The sequence below is a fragment of the Rousettus aegyptiacus genome, unplaced genomic scaffold (genome assembly GCF_014176215.1).
Source record: "Rousettus aegyptiacus isolate mRouAeg1 unplaced genomic scaffold, mRouAeg1.p scaffold_m13_p_1, whole genome shotgun sequence".
In the NCBI taxonomy this organism is placed as follows: domain Eukaryota; kingdom Metazoa; phylum Chordata; class Mammalia; order Chiroptera; family Pteropodidae; genus Rousettus; species Rousettus aegyptiacus.
The window spans coordinates 93,251,244-93,262,556 of record NW_023416284.1 but is presented as its reverse complement, the minus strand read 5'-3'; the positions used below and the strand labels follow the sequence as shown (position 1 = coordinate 93,262,556).

Here is an 11,313-nt window from a genome sequence, read left to right as displayed (position 1 = left end):
GGGATCCTCAACACACTTTAATGGGATCTGTGATGTCATTACTATTTTCATAATACTAAGATGTTATCTGCCCTCACTGCATGTTCTATTATGAGCATTAAGTGAAATTTTCCAGAGGCTAAGTGATGGATGATGGTGTAACAGACTGTAGAATCAACCTTTGGTTGGGGTGGGGGTGGGGCACCCGAGCTGTGAGCAGAGAGCAGATAGATACTCTTCAGACACCAGCAGTGATGGCTTAGGTGCATTTTATTGGTTTTATTTCAGAATCCTTCTACAAAAGAGCAAAGTTAAAATCTAAGTCCCTAACAAGAAGGTGAGAACCCCTTCCCTTTCCCCCAGAGCCCTCCAACACTCCCCATGTTCATGCAGGTAGAGGGCGGCTACTTTCATCCCCCTCCAACCCCCAAAAGGGAAAAGACCTAGCAAATCCTGCCCCTCAGTCCCACCCCCCCACACACGTTGTTCCTGGTTACAGGAGGCAGTGATAAGAACTGTTGGGATCCAGCAGGAGTTCTAAGCCACCCCAGAAGGCCATGCCCAGGACACAGTCCATGAACACTTTGTCCTCCAGCGCTGCGCCCCCTAGCAACACTGTTGGGCCCAGCACCTGGGATTAGAGAAAAAAATCAATGAAAAACTATCCACTTCAACCCTAGTTGCTCCAGGAAAAAGGGAATCGGGGCTGACACATAAAGTTGGGCAGGTTGTACACTGCGCAAAGGTGCCACAGTTAAGCAGGCACCATTAACATCATAGCTGTCATAGACATTTATCACAGATGTTTGTTATAAACCATAATCAGCAGCCTCCCCTGCTCCACATCCCTGCTGTTACCACCTCACTCCCAGAGGCCAGCTGCATACTCTCAGGGCAGGGAGGGTCAGAGGCAGGGGCCTTATCCGGGAGCTGATGCAGGTAAATACAGTCAGACTTGAAGGGGCAGCGGCCATTCCTCCGCATGAAGAACCGGCATCGGATCTGGCTATGAGAGAGTGGGAGAGAAGACCATCACCTTCAAGCCCTGTTGCCCCAGGAACAAGGGGCATTGAAGGCTGACACATAAGATTGGGTAGGCTGTACAAAGCACAAAGGCACCACATCTATGTGGGCACAATTAACCATCGTAGTGTCAATTTTACATTTAATACAACTATTTTCCAGCAGATGGCAGTAAAGTCTCAAGGGATGCCTTTTTCTAAATCCCACAGTCTTGCTTTGGGCTAGCCTTGACCCTGGGAATCTCCTTTCCTCCTTTCAACTAAATTTCAAAAACAGCACCAAAAGTGGGAGGATAGCAGATATTAGGATTATCTCTGTAACCAAGTTAGAACGATGCCTTGTTCTAACGGGTTTTCTTATGATTTGGTAATTGCTAGTTAATGAAATTGATTAAGAAGTTTCCCACTTCTGAGATTTCAAGTACAGGTGAAAGGTCAGATACAGGAGAGGTTTGTGGGCCACTTGTGATCCACTTAAGTAGGATTAGCTTTCTTCTTGCTAGGAAAGACAGATGGGAGGGCGAAAAGGATAGAGTGAATGTCTGCAGCCTTTTTCCTGCATTATCACTCTGCTTGATTCTAACACAGTTGAATTCTTCCAACTCTCTGTAGTCCCAGTGTGTGGGCAGAACCCTACTGATCACTTAAGCTGGAAGCCTGAGAATCCCTCTGAACAAACATCCCTTCCTCTTCTTCCTCCTATCATTTGACCAAACCTAGTGTCAGGCCTGCTGCATTTGGATAGCTTACAAAAACCCCACATCCAATTTATTCAAGGTCCCCATCAGCTTCTCTCACCCAGCCCCCACGTCAGCAGCGGTCTTACAGCCACCTATGCCGGAAACATTAATTATCTTAAATTTTCCTTTCAACCTCATGGTCAGTTGCCCACTCAGTTCTGACCTTTCTTCCTCTCAAGTCAGTATCTTCCTCAACCTTTCTTCTAATATGCACTGTGAGTTGGAATGCTAGGTTCAAACCCCATTTCCTCATGTAAGTCACGTAGACTAGGGGACCCCAACCCCCGGGCTGTGGACCAATATCCATCTGTGGCCTGTTAGGAACCAGGCCTCACAGCAGGAGGAGAGCAGTGGGCAAGTGAGCGAAGTTTCATCTGCATTTGTAGCTGCTCCCCAGGGCTAGCATCAACGCATCAGCTCCACCTCAGATTATCGGGCATTAGATTCTCCTAGGAGCACCGGTTCCTGGTGCCTAAAAGATTGGGGACCACCGACAACAGACCATGCCTCAGTTTCTTCTTCTGCACTGTGAGGATAGTAAGAATCTCTACTACACGGAGTTTATGATGTGAAAATTCTGTCATACATAATAAGCCCTCCATCTACATTGTTTCCTAGGCCTGGGTGCCCTGCTCTGGCCTAGATGACTCTGAAGACCCTCAAAAAGTATCCCAGCTGCCAGTTATTTCCCCACTTCAACCTCTCTCTTCCTGGAGTGCTCTCATTTTTCTCCTGAGGAGCCCCCACTCCTCTTCCAATACCAGCTCAAATACTTCCTCCTCTGATAACCATCTAAGTTTTTTTTTCTCAGTACCTGTTGATGCAGATATTACAGTTCTCAGGCAAAACCCAACAAGATTAAATGTCTCACAGGTAGAGTCAAGACCTTCATTATCCCACACTTCATCCAAATGTACTTTGCATATTGCAAGTGTAATAAACCCTTTGGGAAGGAGGAATTAAGAACCTGGAATTGTAGCTAATTCAGATTTTGGATAAATGCCGACCCTCTCCAAGAGATTCAAACCTACCCAAATTTTCCCTGTCTCCAAGAGCTGCCTTTCAGTCTCCTCAGAAATCTCATGTTTTCAAAGATCATCTAAGCAAACAACATATATTTATTTACACCAATTTACTTTGCTGCTTAAAAAAATAAGATATTAAACGCAAGCGGGGCTTCTAATTGCACAGAGAACCAGAGCTGGCCTACAACGATTCTGAGCCAAGGCTAGAAGAGAAACTTGGCCTTACTCTTCTGCTGCTGTCTCAATCACTCGCCATTATTTACTGGGCTTTCTGAAATAGTAGAAATAGCTCACACCCTCACCTGCCATCTCCATCAAATTCCCAGGATTTGGGGGGTCCCAGGTGGGAAACTGTGGCCAAGCTGGAATGGATCAAAAGCTGTCTTTCTCTCTTCCCTAACCCCAGTCACATTTCCCCTTCCAGCCTCACCTGGTCCAAGCCTTGAAGTTCCTGATAAGTTGCTCTTTCTCAGCCCCTTTGCTCACCCAGAACTTATGGGGGATGATGTAGCTGGAATGGACACGGCACTGGGGACAGGCCCTGTGAGGTAGGGTGAGATGGGAAATGAGAGTATAGTCAAAGTCCACAAGCCAGCCTCCAAGCCCACACGCCTATCCCTCCCTGCTGGCCTCTCCATGACACTGACTTGATGACATCCAGTGGGAACTCCTGTCGGCTCTTCCGCCAGGTGCGCAGGCAGCCCAGGCAGTGGGCATGAGTGCAGTTGGGCAGGATGCCGAAGATCCGCTGGGCCTCCGGCTTGTCCCATACCTTGTCCATGCAGATGCCGCACACAACGTCCTGACTGTCCTGTTCCCTCTACAGCCATGGGAAGGGTCAGAGAACATCTCCACACACATGCGTACTGCCACCCCAAGTACAGCGGGGGGACCACAGAGCCCTCCTCCAGCCAGTCTGGGTGTCCCAGAGGTCCAGCGTGCCATCCTCTGCCACACCCCCTCTCCCATTACCTGCTGCACCTCAAGATCCATGCTCTGAAGTGGGGCCATGAGCTTCCGGCCAGGGTTTGACTTAGGCTGAGACTTCTGGGAGTAGCTGTGATCTCCATCAGCAGCTGTTGGGAAAACTGGATCCATTCATTCACTTATTCATGTAGCGACTACTGAGTGACTGCCGCACACAACTGTGTGTGCAAGAACTCCTGTCCCCAACTAGCTCAGCGTCCAGGCAGAATTACTAGTCTCTGATGCAACTATTTAGATCTCTGCTGTCCGGCAGGCACTAACCACATGTGGCTGCTGGGCACCTGAAATGGAGCTAGTCCAAACTTAAAAGTACTGTGAGTGCAATGTGCAGACGAGATTTTGAACCTTAGTACCAAAAAAGACTAAAATATTTCATGGAGAATTTTTCATATTGATCACATGTTGAAATAATAGAATTGATAATGTTATATATATAACTTTTGCTATATTGGATTAAATAAAACATTAAAATTAATTTCACTTGTTGCTTTTTACTTTTTTAAATGTGGCAACTAGAAATTTTTAAGTTATATCTGTGAAATGTAAAATAGTGTGACCACTCTGAAAAAGTTTTTAGGTCCTCAAAATATTAAACATGGAGTTACCACATGATCCAGCAGTTGCACTCCTGGGTATATACCCAAAAGAAATAAAAACATATGTCCACACACAAACTTATACACAAATGCTCATAGCAACGTTATTCATAATAGCCAAAAAGCCAAAAACAACCCAAATGTTCATCAACTGATGAATGACTAAAACAAAAGCAGTAAAGGAATGAAATACTGATACATGCTACAACATGGGTGAACCTAGAAAATGTTATGCTAAGTAAAAGAAGCCGGACACAAAAAGCCACACACTATATTATTCCATTTACATGAAATATCCAGAGTAGGTAAGTCTATAGAGACAGAAAGTAGATGAGTAGTTGCCAGTGGCTGGGGTTGGGAGCGGGGGCGCATGGACAGTAATAGGTTTCCCTTGGGGGGGATGAAAATCTACTAAAATTAGTTAGTGGTAATGTTCGTATTACTCTGAATATACTTATGCTGTATTACATTGAATTACATACTTTAAATTGGTGAATATTTTGGTTTGTGAATTATATCACAAAAAGTTACATTGACTTATATTTCCGTTAGTGCTGAATTAGAGCAATAATTTAAAAAATAACCACTAATATTTAGTGTTGGCTCTGTGCCAGGTATGATCCTAAGCACATCACACATATGAACTCATCACACCCTCACACGACCCTGTGAGGTAGGTACTATTATCAATGCCCTTTTGTAGATGAAGAAACAGAGAGGTTAAGTGACTTGTCCACAATTACACAACTACTAAGTGGAGGAACCGGCATTTCTAACTATGTGGTTGGACTCCAGAAGCACCAGGGTATTCTGCTTCTAGAAGACAGAGCGCAAACCAGAGAGGGAGGAAAATTTCCCTCTAGCTGAGAATCTTTAGGAAGAAGAGGGGTGGAAGGAAATATAAACCTTGCTCAGAGAGACAGAGCAGGAACCCTGGTCTCAGATCCCACTTGTGCCCACCTGCAGTGCCCCTGAAGACTCACATGATGGGAACAGGCACTTCCAGGAACTGCCACCGAGCTCCTCATTCTTGCTGGCCATCCTCTCCAGGCCAGGCTCCGTGCCCCAGCCAGTCTCGCCCCAGCCCCAACCCACAGCCTCAGACGGCAGGTAGGTGGGCTCAGAGCCTCTTCGGGTCAGCCCCAGCAGGGGTCCTGGCAGGGTGACGAGTGGCTCCGAATGGCGGCGGCCCCATTCCAGGTGACCAGGAGGCTGTGGGTGCTGAAAGCTATGGCGGGAAGAGAAGGGTGAGGAGACAGGGATAGCCTCTCCAGGGCTCCGAGCTCGCTCAGCCTGGAACGTGATGCTGCGAGGGGAGAAGATGCTCTGGAGGATGCGTGGTGCATGAAGGGACGATGCCTCCTGCACCTTCCACCCACTCCCATTCAAGGAGAAGAGGTGCTTACCTGCATCGGTCTCCGTGGAAGCAGAAGCCTCGCTGGAAGTATCTGCAGACCTGGGGCACAGTCCAGTCTTGAGCAAAACAGCAGCTCGATCCCCAGTGACAGGCGCTTTGGGCAAAGTTCCTAAAAGATAGAGTGATGCCCAGCCCCATTGTAGAGAGAGTCTGTGTGATATAAGAACATAGGCTCTAGAGAGGGTCCTGTGTTCAAATCCTAGTCCTGCTGGGTAACCCTGGGTTTGCTAAAGATTGGTTTTCTCATCCTTAAACATGAGGGTAAACAATGCCACAGGGTTGTTTAGAGGGTTTTTGAAGATTTTGCACAATGCATACAGCAGGTGCTCAGTAAATCACAGTGGTTACTATTACTTCTTCCAAAGGCAGACTTGTGAGTCTTAGGGTCAGAATTCTGGGTTCAGATTCTGGTACCATAACTGGCTTCACGGGCATGAACCTGTGCAGTCGCTTGCTTTAATGCTTCGCTGTTGCCATCTTGAGATTTTTAAATGTTTGAACAAGGGGTCCTGATTTTCATTTTGCACTGGGTCCCGCAAATCATATAGCCAGTTCTGCCTTGTACTTCTTGGTTGTATAAGCTTGGACAAGACATTTAACTTTTCCATGCCTCAGTTACTTGATTTATAAAATGAAGATAATATTAGTACCTACTTCATGAGGTGATGTCAGACTTAAATGAGTTAATGTATATAAAATACCTGGCACACAGCAAGCCCTCAGTAAACATTAGGTGTTATCACTCTACTGTTATCATCATCATCATCATCATCATCATCACCATTACAGGGGTTTTTGAGGGTCAGGCGTGAGGTGGAAAAGGGTGGGAGGAGGCGGAGTTGGACAGATGTTTATTGAGTATCTATTACATGTTCAGGCCTGAGCCAGGGCTCTGGGACAGGTACAGGTAGAGAGGACCTCTGCTCTTATTATATGCTTCCTTGCCTGGAGGGGCAGCAGTGATAGGACAGAAGCCAGATTCTAGTCCCAAGAGAACACAGACTGCCAGCCCAAGCCAAGGGTCTGCTGTAGACTGGCCCACACCATTCCCCAGAGAGTGTCCAAGAATGCCATGGCAGATAGCAGGCAGAGGGAGGGAAAGATGGGCAACAGGCACTCGGTCTTGTCAGCAAAGGTGCCAGACCGTGGCCATGTGGTTTTTCATTTACCACAACACGTGTGCAGCCCCTGGGCAGGGAATCTGCCTTGGAGTTCCCACTGAGGTGACAGAGTAGAGAATCAAGAAACCAGGGCTAGGACTGAGGAAGTCTAGCGAGGCACTCACCTCAGACACAAACCTTCAGGGGATGCCCAAAAAAACTCAGTGATAAAAATAAATTATATTGTAGAGCAATTTTTAAAAAAAGATCATAATTAATGCAAAAAAAAATCCATGATGAGCAAAATATCAAAATTTTCAACAAAGACAAGATTCGACCCTACACAACTTACCTGACTTGCCTCCCTCAGTCCAGGCTCTGCAGCGAGGGCACAAAGAACCAAGATGAACACAGACAGTGAAAGGGGCTCCCGTAGAAATAAATGGCTGGCAGGGTGGGGACCTGCTTTAGACAGGTGGCCAGGCAAGGCCTTGGAGGAGGTACTTGTTACTATAACAATTACTATTACATTATTACATAATAATATATTTGTAATAATAGTAGTTGTTATTTTCATGGAAGCTGTTGTGAGGGCGAGAGATGTAAATGAGACCTTCAAATAATAATTTTTAATGATAGACCACTGCATAGTTTTTGGTATTTAATTCAGAGGAAATTCAAAGAATTGAGTGCCCCTCCTGTAATGAATCACTTTTCATTTCTACCCACTTATTTATGTGAACAAGATTTCTCAGTGCTTCTATTTGTAATAATTAAACATTAAAATTGATGTTGAACTCTGTCTTATTCTAGCAATAAGTAATATTTATCTATGGATATGTGAAGTTTTGGGGAAAACAAAAACAATGATCCATCTATATCAGAAGAAATTTTTCTAAAGAAAATGTTTTTATTACTTAGTAATTACCTGCTAAAATGTGTAATACACTTAAGTTGTTTTGATCAATTGAGTGCTAATACCTGACTCTAGAAAAAAATTTAAATTTCTGTTTTGCAAATTTATTTTGGCAAGAACATGATCAATAAAAGACTTCTGAGAATAAAAATATTCATATTAGGATAAAATTCTGTGGGGGAAGTAGAATAGGCATTCAAGGAAAAAAAGGAATTATGTAAAAGTCTGAGTCTGTTTATATATTTTTAAATGGATGACATTATATGTTAAATCTCTCTGGTGTTTAGATGCTACTGGATACCTAATAATAATGTATATATTCAAATCCACCCTGTTCGCCTGCCATTCCTGGTCAGTTGGCCACACAGCACATACACTGGCAGGACCCGAAGAAAGCAGCCTGAAATAGCTGGGCTGAGATTCTACACAGAGCTACAGCCTGTCCTGCCCCATGGAGCCCGTGATCATTCTCACTGCCTGGCTTGAGAAAACTGAGAAACCCCTGCAGGAAGACTGGAGGTGAGTTCTTATGGGCTGACTGCTTTGAACATGTCCCTCAGAATTTTGCCTGAAGCACCAGTCTGGGAGAAGAAAGATTTAGAAATGGTGAAAAGCATTTGATTTAGTGATGTAACTTCTCTTTAGAAACATCTTTTAAAAATCTTTTGGAATTAAAAAAGTGATATGATTGTTTTATTTTAAAATGGGGAGAATTTATAATATATTAGAAATTATAACATTTGCAACAATTTACTTTATGATGAAAAACATTAGATATCTTAGAGTGTGGAGGGGGATGCATGTTTTTCAAATTTCTTTTAGGAGGTTTATGGAAGATGCCGGGACTGGTATATTTTCAATTACAATGTGGAGGAGATAGGAAGAGGCTGGGATAGGGACCAGATCAGTGTGTGACAGTCAAAGTTAGAGAGGGGGCAGGGTAGGATGAGGGGTGAGGTGGAAATGGGAGTCACATGGAAGGGGTGGGTGAACCTACAAGAGGAGGAGCCAGAGACTCCCAGAGGAAGGACTCACAGACCTCTTATCTACAGTCCACCAATGGGTAGCCACGGGGAGGGAAGTTGTGCTGGAAAAGCTTTGCTTTTCTCTAAAGCCCATCATCAATGAGGCTGACCTCCAGGACTGCCTAGAGAGGCCACTGCACTGGCTCTCCCAGTGGCAGAGCTCTCCCAGCATGTCCAGAAAGGCTCCAGCCCATTAGTTGAGCTACAAGAAAAGGAGCTAAGGGTTTTGTGACAAATCGACTTGAGAAACTCTTCTTTCTGTAGTTTCTTAGAGCCATGCTGCATGTTGCTTATTGTATATGAACATATTAAAGGCTCTGATAAGTTCTGCACAAAAAAACCTTTGATTTAAACCTTTGATTGCTTGAACTTGTTTTTGTTGTTGCTCGTTTATGCCCTCCACCCACACACCCTTAACATGCTAATAAAACACGTTTTGTTTGGAGAAATGTCAAATTAGCTCACTTAATTCTCAAAACCAGCCTTAAAAGTCAGGAGTCATTTTCTGCTTTCAAAATGAAGCTCAAAGAGGTAAAGTAATAAGCCTGGGACTCGGGAATGAGAGGTAGGACTATGACCCAGGTGTCCTCACTTAGCTCAATTGACTTGTAAGGAGTGAGCACTGCTGGATTTGGGGCATTTCTCAAGCCAAGTTCTGAGGCCAAGGGGTACGGACAGAGCAGCCAGAGGTCGCAGGTAATCCAGGACTGGGGAAGCAGCAGAAGGGGCTTGGTGGCTGGGGGGCTGGAGCAGCAGACCCCTGGGCAAGGAGCCTGGAGAATTAGAACTGGGCTGTTGGCGGGGGCAGGCAGAGGAGAAGGGTAGGGACTGTGAAGGGTAGGGATGGGAACAGTAAAAGGGGAGGTGGAGCCTACCGAATGAGCCCCCTGACCAGGGCTTTTAAAACTCAAGGGCCTGAAATTAGTCTAGGTTGCCACCCTCCTGGCCCTGTGCAAAGCTCAGGAACCATTGAAAATCTCCTTCTGTGAAAGTCCACTTTTTTTTTTTTTTTCTGGTCTTCCTCTAGTTAGCTGGCTGCCTTTCTTACACTAAAAGCGAGTGGGAAAACCACTTCACACTAAGACCCTAAGATCTACAATTCTCCCTCCTTTACCCAAACTTCAGTTTTCTCTGGGGAACTGATCTCCTCTGTTGGCAAAATGAATTTGTGCTAAGGTATAAAACTCTGATAGAAGGACTTGTGAGCTAACATGCCCAAAGAATGACTCTCTAATAGTGTAATGTTCAACCTAAAGTGTTTCCATTCAATATTTATGAATATCTGTCACTGTGCTAAGTGCTGGGGCTACAAAGGTGACCAGGAAAACACATCCCACCCGGAGGGAGATATTTGGTGTTTCTGGGCAGAGAAAGAAAGCAGGTGGGAAATCTCTGCCCTAAATGGTCAAACCCTGAGGCTAACCCTGACCCAGGTGTGCAGCCTTAGTGTACCTTTTATTCCTTCTGGTCTCAGTTTCCTCCTCTGGACTGTGAGAGGGTGGGAGATGATCTCTAGAAATTTCCAATGTTGGGCAAAGAAGTCCCTTCTCCCCTAAACGCACCCCTAAATTCTTAGATGCTGGACTTTCAATGGCCAGGCTGAGCGCCACCCCTCCCAAATTTTCTCCCCCCTTCCTTATGTTCCCTGAGACCCAGATTCCTACCTGAATGGCCGTTGGGAGTGGGGGCTGTTCTCCCCACCAAGGCTTCCGTCATCCAGCCCTGCAGGGTCCATCCCAGCTGCAGGCCCTAGTGAGAATCCCGCAGGGCTCCTCTGATGCTCCTTTATCCCTCCCTATCTGGGCAGGGCAAACAGGAGGAGGAGCTCTGTGGCCAGGCCCACCCCTTCCCTTCCCCAGAGCCAGGCTTGTAGACAGGAGAGATAGAGAGCCAAGGCAGGACAGCTAGGAGGCTGGGGGCCAAGGGCGTGAGTGAGGTGGGCATGAAGGCCTTCCCCTGATGTTGTAATGGTTCCCGGAGGAAACAGGAGGTTGGTTTAAGCACTTTAAGGGTTCAGGAAGGCAGGGTGACTTGAGAGGGGCCCATGAAGACCTGAAACCCAGGACCAAGGATGCGGGAGGTTTGGAGTCTTCTGGCTAGTGTCTGAGGGGGAATTTGTAACCGAGGAGGCCAGAGGGGACCCTCCCCCCACCTCAGGGCTGTGAACCCCACAAGTAGAGCTGAGGTTGGTGGAGAAATCAGATGATGTGCTGGGAGCCTTTGGAACCTCCAGGAGATGGTGTGAGCCAGGTGAGGGCTACAGGGAGGCCTGTTCCAGACTGGTCATGTACTGGACAGACCCAAAAGTCTCTGGAGGCCTGGCTTCAGGCCCAAGATGTTCTTTCTACGAAAAGTCACTGTGGCCTGGTCTGTTTGTCATTGAAGCAGGCTTGCTATCCTGATCACAAGAAATTAGAATAGTGTCAATGACTCAGCAGAGGCTACCATGAAAGGTGTCCAGGAGGGCGCCTGCCTGAGACTCTCTCCAAAGAGGACTTTCCACATT

General features: G+C 46.1%; 1 protein-coding gene across 1 annotated transcript; it reads right to left on the bottom strand.

Moving 5' to 3' along the window:
* Window positions 1-472: 472 nt before the first annotated feature.
* On the bottom strand, window positions 473-10,542 carry LOC107511930 (probable E3 ubiquitin-protein ligase makorin-1). The gene is made up of 8 exons (XM_016146894.2): window positions 10,472-10,542; window positions 5,756-5,875; window positions 5,333-5,577; window positions 3,739-3,842; window positions 3,414-3,586; window positions 3,197-3,307; window positions 841-985; window positions 473-610 (listed from the first exon to the last, which is right to left on the bottom strand). Exons 1-8 carry the CDS (start codon window positions 10,540-10,542, stop codon window positions 473-475), a joined length of 1,107 nt encoding a protein of 368 aa, XP_016002380.2.
* Between the last annotated feature and the right edge of the window lie 771 nt (window positions 10,543-11,313).

Coding starts and splice junctions, on each gene's coding strand:
- LOC107511930 (XM_016146894.2), bottom strand. CDS start 10,542: ATGGACCCTGCAGGGCTGGATGACGGAAGCCTTGGTGGGGAGAACAGC. Junction 5,876..10,471: donor CACTCCCAACGGCCATTCAG/GTAGGAATCTGG, acceptor TCTATCTTTTAG/GAACTTTGCCCAAAGCGCCT. Junction 611..840: donor AGCTGGCCTCTGGGAGTGAG/GTGGTAACAGCA, acceptor CTCTAATCCCAG/GTGCTGGGCCCAACAGTGTT.